Source organism: Zootoca vivipara, chromosome 1, assembly GCF_965207765.1.
Source record: "Zootoca vivipara chromosome 1, rZooViv2.hap1.1, whole genome shotgun sequence".
NCBI lineage: Eukaryota > Metazoa > Chordata > Lepidosauria > Squamata > Lacertidae > Zootoca > Zootoca vivipara.
The window spans coordinates 4,527,624-4,542,950 of record NC_142582.1 but is presented as its reverse complement, the minus strand read 5'-3'; the positions used below and the strand labels follow the sequence as shown (position 1 = coordinate 4,542,950).

The 15,327-nt window shown below is 44.0% G+C and overlaps 1 protein-coding gene across 3 annotated transcripts in view; it reads left to right on the top strand.

Moving 5' to 3' along the window:
- The window catches only part of SPAG16 (sperm associated antigen 16), a 403,304-nt gene that overhangs the window by 221,583 nt on the left and 166,394 nt on the right, over positions 1 to 15,327 (top strand). For all 3 annotated transcript variants that reach the window (XM_088667222.1, XM_035138897.3, XM_088667194.1), the window contains one exon: positions 2,803 to 2,929. In XM_088667222.1, coding sequence (XP_088523348.1) covers positions 2,803 to 2,929 — 127 coding nt within the window. The remainder of the gene's footprint in view (positions 1 to 2,802; positions 2,930 to 15,327) is intronic.

Genomic DNA, 15,327 nt, shown 5'->3' with positions numbered 1-15,327 from the left:
GTTTGTTTTATGTAGCAGTCAGAGGTTCAGAACAATATCAGTCACTGAGCTACCAGAATGGTAAATTAAATCTGGAGAGAGTGAAGGGAGCTTGCTCATCACTACACACTGATATAGAAACGGCAAAGAGAGGGAGAGCTGAAATAGGCCCAAGTGTTTATGTTCTTGATGGAAATGTACAAATCATTTCCTTCCTTCCTTTAGTTGTTGTGGTCCATCACTTTAGTCCATTTTCACCTTGCTAAGGGATTCTGAATGGGCCTCCCTGCTCTGACACCTAATTAATCTCTCACAAGCCTGTTCTTGCAGCCTGTCTGTCTGCAGTCCCCCTCATTGTATCTGAGTTACTCATAATATATATTCCTTTCTTGGGTTGTCTTTTCCCCTGAAGATGCAGCTTTCAATTTCTCTGTTGGGAACTGTCTGATATAAATCAATGTGTTCTTGTTCTACCCCACAGGAATTTATCAGCAGTCTCTAGCACATTCTTTCTCTCTTTGCATTTCTGCCAGAAGTATGATATGGTAATTGCTAGGAGTACACAATTTGTTCAGTGCTCATTGATTATTTCAAACTATTTTACCTACATCTTTGCCTATTCAGATAATGTAAACACTATTGCCACAAATACAGGCTTTATCGAAGACTCGTGTTATAATTTGGAGCATAGAATGTGACAACTGAAAGGAATCACAAGGGTCATCTTGTGCTAATGTGACTCAACCACTTTTCATATCGTGTGAACATGCAGCCTGCCATTTCCCCAGATTGTTTATTTGCGTCTAATTGGAATGAGCTCTCACAGCCTGGACTGTACTTGCATGGTGCCTGAATTCCAGGACTCTCTTCTAACGCTAGAAATGTAATGATGTGCTGAATCTCTAATAACCTATTCAATTCACTGTGTAATTGATTATTGACTCACAAAAATGGTCACTGCCATTAGGATTTAAACAGCTGGGTGTGATGAATATAAACAGGGCCGTCTCTAGGCCCGGGTCCGGTGGCGCGGGGCACCAGGGCGCCAGGCCCCTAGGGGTGCTGCTGCGCCCGCTGAGAGGCGCGGCGGAGGCCACCCCAGGCGCGCCAGATGCAGCCCTAGGCGCACCTCTCAGCTGTTCAGGCCGCTCGGGCCTGGGGCGCAGGGGCGTCGCAACAGGGGGTGGCCAGGCTGGATGGCGCAGGGCGCCGGTCCTCCAGACGGGATCTGTGCTGTGTGCTGTGCCTGCCGCGCTGGGAAACGTGGCGGGGGGGGGGGGGGGCGCTGGAGGGATCCGTCGCGCCAGGGTGCCAGGCATGCTTAAGACGGCCCTGAATATAAACAGCATTCCAGACTTGCAAAACAGAAGTTAACTCCCGCTTGAGAATTAGCCACAAAGGACAGAATATAGCCCAGAAAACCACTTGCTGGGGAACAAGAAAGGGGGGGGTTGCTACCTCTTTGCTCTGCATGACTGCTTCTAGGAAATACAGGGCTGGCTACCATTGGAAACAGGATGCTGGGTCAGATCTAACAGGGCTATGTGTAAATTCTTAAGAAATTTCTAGGCAATTTGAAACACTGATAGTCTTCAGTAGTAAAGCACATTGGTGGTGGACTACACAGTCACACATGCACAGACACATACGTATCATTGCCCACTCTCTCACACAGACAAAGAAAGACAGGTGTGCACATGCAACACAGAGACACACATGCATTCATGCACACACAGTCATGGAGAGATAAGACACGTGGGAAGGGCCACTGCCATGCATCCATTTGCCTTTTTTTCCTTTTAAAAAAACCTCTTTTATTTGCTTTTCTGTTTTATCATATCATCAATGGATACTGTATTATAGTCATATTCAGGATAATAAGAGGAAAAATAACATAAATGTAAGACATACATGAATAAATATTAGTAGTAACATAACTTATTCCTCCAGTTTTCCATTTAAATGCACGCACACACACACACACACACACACACACACACACACACAGCCTGCCCATATAACTATCTCATCATTAAAATCATCTCCCATCTGCCAAACAGATTATTTTCATATGTGTATCTTCTATTAAAATAGTTACAGGTAGGTAGCCGTGTTGGTCTGGCGGTCGAAACAAAATAAAAAAATCCTTCCAGTAGCACCTTGGAGACCAACTAAGTTTGTCATTGGTATGAGCTTTCGTGTGCATGCACACTTCATGAAAGCTCATACCAATGACAAACTTAGTTGGTCTCTAAGGTGCTACTGGAAGGAATTTTTTTATTTTGTTTCTATTAAAATGTGGAAGATCACTGTTCCTATGTGGCTAATAAGTAGCACAAACACAGTGATCTTTGTGGGATTAAATCTTAACCTCCTTTGTGCTCCCTATCTACATAGGGTAAGGTGGCCTTGGTGGGGTTAGGGTTAGGGTTAGATAGCAGCTCCATCATTTTATGAAATATCAACATTTCATGCCTTTCTATGATATTCATTTATTGTAATTGCAATGCAAGAATGTGCATCAAGCACATAAAACCAAAGTCAAAGAACTGGAAATAGTTTGCTCAAGTGAATCTAATTCGCACAAATAGTGAGCTTGTTAGTGGCCTTGTTATGTGGAAAGGCAGGCTATAAATACTGGCAGTAAGTAAGTAAGTAAGTAAATAGATAAATAAAGAATGTTTTTATTGTCAACATGAATAGTGTGGATGGCAAGTTATTATTTGTCGGTCAGTTGTAGTTATGCTTACTTTTGCTGTTAGAAAACATTGCCAAGTTATTCCACTATAGATCCTTAGGATATGTCATTGTGTTCTTTTACAGTGAGCGGTGCAGATACACCTTCCGTGGCCATAAGGATTCAGTAAACAGCATTGAATTTCTTCCTTTCTCCAACATCATTCTCACCAGCTCTGCAGACAAGACATTGTCTCTTTGGGATGCCAGAACAGTAAGTTAAGTTATTGCTTTGAGAACTGGGTGAACTCATAAAAGCTGGACAAACACACTGCTTGCTTGATGGGAAATATTTGAATCTGTTGTAATAATGCCTCAATCAAGTGGATGAGATCAAGTTATAGGGAGGAAGTAGGAGGGAAATGAGGAATGTCCCAATTTAATAAAGGTGATTTCCCCCTCTGGACTCCAATAACTTATGCATTTAGAGACCACTGAACTTTACCTAAACATCACTTACGGTATATAATATATAATATATAATATTTCTGAACATTGAACTTTTTGTAAGTTTCCTTCCATTGCCAGGTGCTATGGGAGGTTGTTCTGTGGACTCCTGCCTATCTGTCTTGGGCTCAGTCATCTCCTGATCTCCTACAGCAGACTCAGCCCAGATTCTGGTCTGGCTCCAACCCTGTGTCTTAAAGGCTGCTGGACTTTGAGGTCCTGGCACCACCTCCCCCTCCATCCAATGGGCTTGGCTTGTGCAGATAGCCACAATGGAATTGATGGCATGGGCAGGAACAGCTTCCCACAAACAGTCCTTGGGCAGGTAGCACTTCCAGTCAGTGAGGCATTCTAAGAGTCTCTGATGCATTCATGAGTCTAGAATTTGAGCCACCACCTCCTATTCTTCCTGTTGTCTGTGAGTGGTGTGGCTGGAGGCTGATGCCTTTCTGGACCTGGATTTAGCATAGCTGAAACCAGGAGGGACAGATGAAACACTGGGCACACGTTCATGTTGAAGGTAGCTGAAGCCTCTAAGCAACAGGGTTTTCAGAAAGGGGCCAAGCTGTTATCAGGGTGGGGGCAGTGGCGGAGGAAGGGGGTGTGGAGGGTGTGGCTCCCCCCGGGTGTCATCACTGGGGTGTGTGTGACAAAATGAGGTGTGTGTTTTTTGTTTTTGTTTTAAATGGGCTCACAAAACTTTTTAGGAATGATGTGGTGGTTTCGGCGCCTGCAGGTTCCACGCTGCCTGAAACGGCAGTGTTGGGCTTGCGCCTGCCTTCTGCCTCTCCCTCAGCTGCCCTACAGCTGAGGGGGAGGTGGCGGAGAGACTCCAAGCATCGGAGAGGCTCACCCCACCCCCATGGGCAGCTCGTCCTGCCTCCACGGGCAAATTGCCCTGCCCCCGGCTGCAGGATGCGCCCCCGCACCAGGCACCTGAGCGGCTAGCTACGCCGCTGGGTGGGTGGGGGACCTACTTACAATCTAGTTTACTAGAGAGAGAGGCATTCAGTGTCAGTTGGAGAGTTGATGAGCATACTCAAGAGGGTTCTCAGCCTGCCATTTGCGGTCAGCATAGGCCTTGTATTTGGCATGGTTCAATAAATAACTTTCCTAAAACAATAACATTTTATTTAAATTATACTAAAAGAAAATGCCAAATAGAAAAAAAAATAAGAACAAGATTTAGAAAGCAACAAGAAGTTTTCAACTTAAACGTGGGTGTCATTTCTCTCTCTAAGTTGTGGATCATTTCACCCTTGAGTGGAATTGTCTTCCTGGGGAGCTTGTGGACTGCTTTTCCTTGGGGGGTTTTAAGCAGAGGCTGGATGGCCATCTGTCATGGATGCTTTAGCTGAGATTCCTGCATTGCTGGGGGTTGGACTTGATGAACCATGGGATCACTTCCAGCTCTATGATTCTATGATATCATTGCTAGTCTTAACTGGACAAGTGTATTTTTCTTTCTCACTTCTCTATGTCTCCAGTCTTTTTAAAAATGTTGTTCACTCTTTTAAATCCTTCCGGTGTACACAGGCTAACTATAGATTTGTAGTGCTGTTCATGTTTTTGCAAATTTATTTAAAAATACAGAATAAATTAAGGAATTTTTCAGAGAATGTGAAAAACATAGAACACCTACTCCTCTCGTACATTATGCTTTCAGCCTTATATTCTTCCTCCACCTTTTTCTTTTTCTTTTTCTTTTTGACTAGCTGAACAAGAATTTTATCTTTGTTGTCTTCCACAGAGCAGTCTAATGTTGTCATCTGGGCAGTGAGGATTTGATACAGATGATAGGTAGCTGATGTAAAAACAATTAAGTGTAGAAACCTTGAAAATGAGAAAAAAGGCCAGCAGGATATGGACCACAGCTTCAGAAAGACTGAGCTGAATCTTCTGTGAATATATAGTTGGTGTTCACTGAATGAATAGAAGTACATGAATATTGAGATTGCCATGGTAAGTGAAGCAGGAGGTTTCAAAAACTGATGCAAACTAAGGTCACACATGGTGGCATCTCTATTTCTGCTCCTCCATTCCTTCATATAGCTAATGTCACTCACCAGTGCTGTAGTCACAAAGGCACAGTACATCTTTTAACTTCAGGCAGCCGTCATATTATTCCTAGAGAAACTTGGGTGTCTGTTGAGTGGCTTAATAGTCGTGTGCCTGCTGAAAATCAGTGGAACTTCAGTCACAACAAACATGTCCCACTGATTTCAGTGGGGCCTAAATTCTTCTAGTTTAATGTGCTTCCAAGTCATTATTCCTTATAAACTTGCTCAACTATGTCAGTTCCATTGTATCAGAAACAGAAAATACGTTTATGTGGGAGAAAAGTCTGTTCTTCGGAAATATAAGTAACAGATGGCTAAACGCTGGTCAGCTGAAGCAGCTGTCTTTTCCATTCTTCTGACATTCTTTTCTTGTTACTCCACGCCCCACTATGTCCCTGTGCTGTGGAATTCCCCAGTAGATTGGCAAGGAGCCAAGGGGGAGGGCAGGGGGGCAGCTGCCCCCCAATCAATACAAATCAATACATATCTGCCCCCCAACAGAAATCCTGGTAACACCCATAGGCAGGCAGTGAAGACTTCTACGCTTCCTTTGCTGCTGCTAAGGAGAAGTGGCAATGTGTTCAGCACATGGTCCAACTAAAATCATTCTTCATGTTGGCTCTTCGGCATGCATGTGTGTTTGTGGGGGGTGGGAGGGGGCGGAGAGTTGTGTGTCTCATTTGTAGGAAATCCCCTAGTGGGGGGAAAGGCGATGCTTTTCTTTACACCTTCCAGACACTGCAGTAAACTCTGTAGAAGAGGTGAATGCCTCTTTTATAAAGTGTTCAGTTTCCTCCCTCCCAACGCATCCTCATTAGGAACACTTCTAAGATGAAGCGTGAACTTCACAAAGAGTTACTGGCAGACACCCTGAAGAAAATAGAGACTGTGAACTCCAGGCATCCCCCAAAGTATTTTCTACTGGAATGATTAACTCCTATATCTTGCAATACTGTGCATGTATTTATGCATCCAAATGTATTGAATGGAATTCAACATAGCAGTTAGTGACCCCCTGTGTGACCCCTGCAAATCCACTAAACCTATTCTGGACTTTCCCTGAGCCCTACATTGCAAATTTAGGGGGCACTGGGATGGGGGGAAGTCCTGTTGCACAAGTAGACCTTGTACCACACACACACAACTTACTGAATCCCACCCATTATTTTTCTCACTGCTATCCAGATGTTCAACCAGCTGAGTCTTCAGACAGTTGCTGTTAGTATCTTTGAATCCACTTTTACATAGTATAATTATTATTATTAATTAGAATTAGAATCTATATACCACCTTTCATTTCGAGAAGCAATATCAATGCAGTTTGGAAACAAAAACCAACAGCAAAATAACAAGAATGAAAACATTACAAAAGTACAGCTACGTGCAATTAAAATACATGTTAAAACAACTACATTAAAACATCCATAATCAAAGTTATTTAATAAACCTTTCTGAAAAATATCCAAATGTTGCACTACTGAGGGTTTTGATGAAGTCTTAATATATATTTACCTTTTCTCCTATACCAGATATTCTGAGGCACTCTCACACAGTCATAGGCCCGAGTTGAGAATATGGGACCTGTTTTCTTTCATTTGGAGGCCCCCACCCTAATCCCTAGGGGCAGTCAGTCACATACACTTGAATAGGTATGTTTGCTCATTCCCCAGCTGTATCACCAGCTGAAATACCCTTAACATGGACTGCAGGTGCTGGAATAAGTGAAACTAGCCAACCCTGACGAAGGTATAAAACTCCCATTATGATGATTCTTTTGTTTAGAGCCAGACTGTAGCTCATAACCCAAACTTTTATAGAAAACAGCAAGAAACAACTCAGGCAGAGCACTGGCAGGGATTGTGCTATATAGAATCATCATTCTCTCTATTAGCGAACTCAGGTGACTGAATGCCTATCAATTTGGAAGCAAAATGGGGCCACCCAAAAGTAAGGTAGTGGTTTCTGCATACTCAAGGGATTCTCTCGGTATGCAGAAGTACATACCATAACTCTGTAACATAACGCTGTAAAATAAATAAAATAAAAAATAGCCACCTCCCCACCGCCATGTCTTTGCACCATGTAACAGGAAAAGGACACACTTTCCCTTTTTCTGCTCTCCAGATCTACCACCATTCCCCACTATATAGCTATATAAGCAGACCCTATAAGTGTCCCTATTTTCCAGGGATAGTCCCAGAAGCTGTCCTCATTTCTGATTTGATCCCGGAATGTCCCACTTTTCCATAGGATGTCCCTGTTTTCATCAGGGAAATGTTGAGAGGTACGGAATTATGTGACCTCGTAGCCAAGGAGATAAATAACTATACTACCTTTAAAACCCATCTGAAGGCAGCCCTGTATAGGGAAGTTTGGTGTTTTTTTTTTAATGTTTAATGTTTCATTATGTTTTTATATTTGTTGGAAGCCACCTAAACTGGCTGGGGCAACCCAGTCAGATGGGTGGGGTATAAATAATAAAAGTTATTATTACTATTACTATTATTGTTATTATTAAATAGGACATCTCTATTTTAATCAGAGGAATGTTGGTGGGTATGTATAAGTCTCAGAACTAACAGATCTTAGCCAACTGTAACAGCAGGGACAGACCTTGGGGGATGAAAAATGGGAAAATATGTTCTTTCCCTGTTATTGGCTCTTAAAACTTCCCACCATGCCAGAACACAAATACAAGGCTTCTCTTCTAGGCTGGTGGAAGCCTTAGAAGGGATAACTCCTATTCTCATCTATCTCAGTCCAGTTAAGCCCAGATCTTACCCAAACACACATAAATCCCCAAAGGCCTGACAGAGTCCTGTTTTCCATTCTTCTTCACCAATATGAACACTGGAACCCTCATTCTCTCCTTTCAAACCATGTATGTCCATGCAGTCCCATTGGCAGAGAGTACAGGACTCCTGTATACATGGCAGATCCACTTGCGCTTCTCTGGATTGAGCGCTTATTGCTTCACGTGCTGTTGCATAACTAACTACATTATGTTCTAGCTTCATAGTGTGGATTCCTGTGCGAAAGCAGAGGGTAAAATAAGAATAATAGTATTTCAGCAAGTAGCAGTGCATTTATCTCGTTCAATCTCAAGGCACAATCTAAGGTTTTGACTGTTCCCCACTCCCTTTCTTCTTTCTAGTGATGGATTTGGGTTGGGAATTACTTTTAAATGTTGTATTCATAGCATCTTCTTACCTTTATTGTAATGGTTCCATTAAAAACTACCAGGATAGCAGCCAACCCCATAGTCAACAATTTCATTAGAGCTTCAGGGTCAGGAAGTGGTAGTTTGCAGACAGCATTTACAGAATTCTGTGGTGTATTGAAGCCTGTTTACTCCGTATTTAACTCCAGAGACATTGACAGGAGTATGATATCTGATGAGGATGGCCTTTAGATCATATGCCTCCCGTGTTGCCTTTTTGGGTGTTCCCTAGGGACCATGTTAGTTTTTCAACTTGTGACCTGTTGCTTTAGCCTTTGAAGCATTTTCTGAATGCCATTCATGCCTGTGCTGAACAGAATTAAGTCTTCTGGTGTGGGTGGGTGTGGGTGTCTGTGTGTGTATGCATTGAGAGTGATGTGTACTCTTTCCGCTAACCAGAAGGTTCCCATTTACGTCAATCAATGAAAAAGGTGTAAATTTAATCCATTTCCATGGTCAACTTGCTTCCTTCACCCCACTGCACAAGGACAACAACAGGTCAGTTCTAACCAGAAGGTTCCCATTTACGTCAATCAATGAAAAAGGTGTAAATTTAATCCATTTCCATGGTCAACTTGCTTCCTTCCCCCCACTGCACAAGGACAACAACAGGTCAGTTCGGGGGCTTGCCAGTTTATGTCAATCTCAGCCTTCATCCCAATCACATGGGAAAACTGCATATAGTTTGAGCAGCTCTGGACACGTTTCTCTCAACTTTGGAGCTGAGGAGGGCTCAGGAATCCCTGTACAGTTGTACCTTGGAAGTCGAAGTGGAATCGGTTCTGGAAGTCCATTCGACTTCCAAATCACGGCTTCTGATTGGCTGCAGGAAGCTCCTGCAGCCAATTGGAAGCCACAGAAGCCCTGCCGGACGTTTGGCTTCCAAAATAACATTCAAAAACCGGAACAGTCACTTCCGGGTTTTGATCGTTCGGTGGCCAAGACGTCTGAGTTCCAGGGTATTCGACAACCAAGGTACGACAGTACTGAATAACCCTTGATTCAGCAGGGGTCAAGCCAAAGGCTTGGCAGAACTAGTGGGTTTTAAGGAAGGATTTGAAGAGAAAGTGAGATGCATTATGCCAAATAGATGTTTGTGAGAGTTCTAGGCATAAAGGGACAGCAAGGGAGAAACAAAAGCCAGTAAGGGGGCAGAAGTCCTTTGGGCAGCTGAGGGTAGTGACACTGAAGGGTTAAAGGCCACAGAAAGGTATCTACTGAGATATGAGTTCAGAGAGGTAAGGAGTGTTAAAGGTAAGGATCAAAGAGCACTGGGACACTGCACCAGTTTCACTAAAGCAGGCATCCCCAAACTGCGGCCCTCCAGATATTTTGGTCTACAACTCCCATGATCCCTAGCTAACAGGACCAGTGGTCGGGGAAGATGGGAATTGTAGTCCAAAACATCTGGAGGGCTGAAGTTTGGGGATGCCTGCACTAGAGGGAATCCTCCATTTGCACTGGATCCAGGCAGTGGTGGAGCTTCATGCTCCAGCACCAGGGGTAGAGTGGGGCTGGTGCCTATTCTGGGGGTGGGGCGCACCTCCCGGAGGGGTGGGGCATGCATTCCGGGGTGGGGTGTGCCTCCCAGAGGGGCGGGGTGCACATTCCAGGGTTGTGCTGCGCCTCCCGGAGGGGCACAGCGTGCGTTCCGGGGGTGGGGCGCACCTCCCAGAGGGCTGTGGCACACGTTCCAGGGGAGGCGCGCACGTTTTGGGGGCGGGCGTCCGCGATGGCGCCCCTTGGAGCCCGCCGCTCAGGGCGGCCCGCCCCTACCGCCCCTATCTTCCTACACCCCTGGATCCAGGTATTGCAAGGAAGCTTTGGGTTCCTTCCAGATTATCTGGCTGTGATATGCAGTGCGTTCAAAGTTGAGAACATGCCTTTTTACAAACCTACAAATATTTAGCATGCTTTGCACATCTCCAAAACAAATACACTACACACCACTCCTCTGAATCCCTTGAATGTATATGATAATAACTGGAATATTCTTTTCAGCTTGAAAGAACTGCTTGTTTTTCTGATCAAGCTGTTTCTATCAACACATAATGTTTTCCTTTCTATTATGTCAATGGTCTGTGAACATAAAAGTGTGTAAAGTGGCATATACTGAAGGGATGAGTAATCTAGATGAAATTACTTTTTTACTTAAGCAATAGTGTGGAGAAGTGATAATATTGCATATGAAACAATGGCTCGCAGGTTCAGTAAACACCAATGTTCTGCTTCAGCAGTTACCTGAATCTGAATGAAAATGTTTTGCTTCTCAGCATTATTATCTGAAAAGAAAATGGTATGCAATATATCCTTTATGGGTCTCTGAGAGCGTCCCAGTGCCACATGGTAATTTCTCAAGTTTCCTGTTCTGCTTGAGGGATGTAGTCGTGACTCAGATTTGCTGTGGTGTAGCTGAATGTTTGATCTATAAACACCAGGAATGTGGTGTGAGAACAGATTGAGTTGGAACCTTCTGCATGTGGAAGGTGACATGCTCCAGAGGGTGCTTAATACAGGAAGTTGGGCTGCCATGGTTGCATAGGAAATGCAAAAGATATTCCTCAGTTTGCAGAAGGGGGAACTCGAGAACTGCTATAAATGAATCTTGCCTACTATGGCACTGGATGAACATTTCCTCCAATGCTCATGGCAAGTATTGGCAGCTACTTTTATTTTGTTCACCATTTTTTGGATCCAACTCACTGTTGTTTAGGATAGCCTGAACATTCACTTTAATTCAAATCTGAACATGTTGGTTGACAAGTATTTGGGTCGACAGTAAAATTTCATTTAGAAGACTGGCAATTCAGCTAGCCATTTTGTTTAAGAATTTGAAATGTCACTTTTTGGGAAATCCTATCTATTTAACCAGGCATTGTCAAATACACTTGTGACACCTGACATGGTGCATGTTGCTTTGTCAGAAGGAGAGCATGACAAGTCATCAGCCTCACTGCCAACTTTGAAGCTGCACAGGTGAGCAGGGATCATCCCAGCAGATAGGTGTGTGGCAATCCCTGTCCCTTTCCCAGCTCCATGAGCTGCGAGGAAGGCTGGGAGATGGGTCACACAGGAAAAAGAAGTCCCCCAAACAACTTGCAGGGCTTCCGTGCTCCAACTTGCTTGGGTGCCTGCTGCCAGAAGCTGCTTGGTTTATCTTCAAGCAGTGGCAATGGGGCAAGCCTAGCAATCAGGGGGCTTGCAGGGAGAGGGAAGGTTGGAAGGGCTGACAATGAAAGAAAATGGCTTAATCAGCAAGGCAGCAAAGATAATAGACTGTTGCTGCTGTACCCTCCAGAGGCAGATGGTTAGTGGTGGGCAAGCTGTGTTTTCATGGACCCTGCAAGATGCTTCTGAAGAGCCCTAGAAGATTTGCACATCACATGTGAAGGTGAAGCCAAAGGTCCAAATAGTCAAACAACCTTCTTCCCAAAGTGGGCAGCGAGAAGCTAACAATGCTATAGTCCTTTCTGTCCAGCAACTAATGTTCAAAGGCTCTGAATCTGACAAACAGAACACAGCTGGGAAAATGCTGCTTAGAGACATTTACAGTTGCCTAGAGACATAGACAGCAGATGCATCGCTCACGCACTAGATGTTTCTTTTGAGTTTCTTTTAGGCTTGCCAGTCTACCAGGTGGGGGACCTTGCTTGCTTGCATGCTTGCTTGCTTCTTTGGTTTTTCCTTAAGGCTAGATGACATATTTTGTATGTGTGTGTGCATATGTGGAAGACAGCAGAATTTGGAGCTGATTGGCAGAGTTTTTGTTTATTTTTGAGTAAAGTCAGCAGAATCTCTTTTTCTGCTGAGAGTTCATGCTGGAGCTGTGTGCTGCACATCCAACAAGGAGACAAATGGTTCACCTGAGCCCTAGTGCATCATTTCCAGTGCTGCTTTGTGAGAGACTTGCTGCATAGCCACCAGGTCTGGGGTGTATTGAGCTGCGAGAGGCAGGGTGGGTGATATGGCTCTGTAGCAGCAGCAGCAGTTATTATGAGGACTGATCTTGTTCACGTTTACTTGCACAGCTCCCTTAAAGGTAAAGGTACCTCTGACCGTGAAGTCCAGTCATGGACGACTCTGGGGTTGCGTGCTCATCTCGCTTTTACTGGCCGAGGAAGCCGGCGTTTGTCCACAGACAGCTTCCGGGTCATGTGGAGAACCAGAGCCGCACATGGAAATGCTGTTTACCTTCCCGCTGGAGCGGTACCTATTTATCTACTTGCACTTTGATGTGCTTTCGAACTGCTAGGTTGGCAGGAGCAGGGACCGAGCAATGGGGGCTCACCCTGTCGCGGGGATTCGAACCCCCGACCTTCTGATCGGCAAGCGCTAGGCTCTGTGGTTTAGACCACAGTGCCTTACCCTGCACTAAAACCCAAACATACACACACCCTATCAGATTTGTAGCCACAGATGGAAAAAATCTTTGCAGCTAGCTCTACTAGTGGCGGAGTCACATTTTGCTCTGTGACCTGTTCACGGCTCCTGCTTTTTTATTTTAAAGGCTTCTAGACCACCCTTCATGCAACATATTTTGGGGTGGTTATGTACAGCCATAAAAGTACAATATAATGCAAAACAATGCTACCTTTTGGCCCTGTCCAGGGGTCAAAAGATTTATGGCAAATGGTTGGCAACCTAATGCAAATTCAGGTATTTTTCTGCCAGATGTTGAGATGCAGATTCCACTATGATTGTTGCAATGCCTCATCACTCTATTCCTTAAAAAAAAACCATCACATGCTGAAAACAGTGCCAAGCTAAGGGGTTTAATGGCTTAAGTCCCTAAGTCTCTGGCAAGAGTTTGCAGTAGCCTATTTGAAATTAATTGTTGCAGAATATGGCATGCACTGGCACAGCATGCAGAAGGAACAATGAATGAGATGCCAAGAAGGTGCCATTGGTTGATCCACTGAGAACTGGCTGTTCTTTCACATTTGAACTGTGACTTTCAATCTCATGAAATAAGTGCTGGTAAACACCATTTGGAAAGTTTGTTTTGGCTTTTAATTTCCCCCAATGAATATATATATATCACTTCCATTGATATTATACATTGTTCTGAATCCAGCATTCCTGACTGCAAGGAAAATTCATAAGAGTATTTTGCTAATGAGGGTGCTTTACATGTCAGTCTCTTACTCAGTGGATTGAGGGCTCCCCACCTGAAACATAGTGGTAAGGAACATTGTCGCTAAGAGAACAAAAACTATCGCTGGGATAAAAGAGGAACAGGATTTCACATTGGGATAAATCTACTGTGTGCAAGTTGATTACATTATTACATTAGTGCAAGTAGATAAATAGGTACCGTTGTGGTAGGAAGGTTAATGGTGTTTCCGTGCGCTCTGGCTTCCATCACTGTACTTTTTTCTTGTAGGGAGGGACCAGTGCATACAGTGGCAGTTGCCACGCCAAGGTGCAGGGCTCTAGCAGCCCATGAATGCCTCATGCAGACACCATGAAGGCCTGGTACAGACACCAACCTTCCATTCTTTATAGTAGAGGCCTGGGCAGGAAGTTCAGTTGTTTCCAGTGGGAACTACTAATAGCTGTTTTAAGATTGTAGCCAAAGGTTTTCTGCAGTGCTTTAGATTCTCTCTCTGTGTGTGTGTGTGTGTGTAACACACCTGTGCTCAAAGATCTGTGCAGTGTGCCAATCTGCTACTGGGTTCAAGCTGCTGCTATTAGTACAGTTGTACCTTGCTTCTCGAACACAATGTGTTCCGGGGGTCTCTTCAACTCCTGGAACTGTTTGAAAACTAAGGTGCGGCTTCCTATAGGCTGCAGGAGCATCCTGCAGCCAATTGGAAGCTGTGCCAGACGTTCAGCTTCTGAAAATCATTTGAAAACCGGAACACTCACTTCTGGTTTTTGATCATTCAGGAGCTGAAATGTACGAGTTCCAAGGCGTTTGGCAACCAAGGTACAACTGTATACTAAGTCCTTAATAAATTGGGACCAGTTTACCTATGAGATGGCCTTACTTCACATGTGCAGTGAAGTGCTTCAGTCGGCGAAATTGGCACTACTACAGGCACCTTCGTTGTATTCCTTTCTCTGCCTGCTAAAACACTCTTGTTGAGGCAAGCCTACCCAGATGCTTAGAAACGCTTATGTGAATTTTAATCTGTTTTAATTTAACGTGTATGTTTTAAAGTACTGTAATATTTTCTTGATTTTCTTGTTTTATCTTTGTGTAAACGGCTTTAGGGGTGTTTTTTTTTACAGTCAAGTGGTGTATAAATTTTATGAAATAATATATAAACAAGCTACTTGGGGGCTGCAATATGATTTCTCCCATTCTTTAGTTTTTAGCAATTTATCTCCCCCAACCCTGCCTTCCTCTCTTCATTCAATTATCTACAACCTGCACATGTTATTAGTACAACATGCTCCACAAAGTATGGTAAAAATGAGCATTATGTGAAACAATTCTTAAACTCTGTCATTGAGAATGTGCATCTTTATATATTTTACTTCATCTCTGCATTGTAATTGACTTAAAATTGTCTGTCAGTTTATTTTGTCCAAAACTGTTAAAAACACAGTAGACTTTAGATAACAAGACAGAACTGAAAATAGTGCAATAAAATGTAATCCAAATTACTGCTTTTTCTTATTAGAGATTACCTTAGCAGGGCAGTCTCGAGCAGGTCGCACGCCCTGGCGCTGAGGGGTGGAGATTGTTCCGGCGCGCCCCGCCCTCACAGGGTGCAGCATGGCTTCTGCGCGGCTTTGCCGCGCAGCGCCCTGCCTACCGGCCCCGCGCCACTGGGAATCTACCTAGAGCCGGCCCTGTACCTTATATACAGTGAAACCTCGGTTTATGAATTTTCGGTTTACGAACGCCACAGACCCATCTGGAACAGATTAATTCAC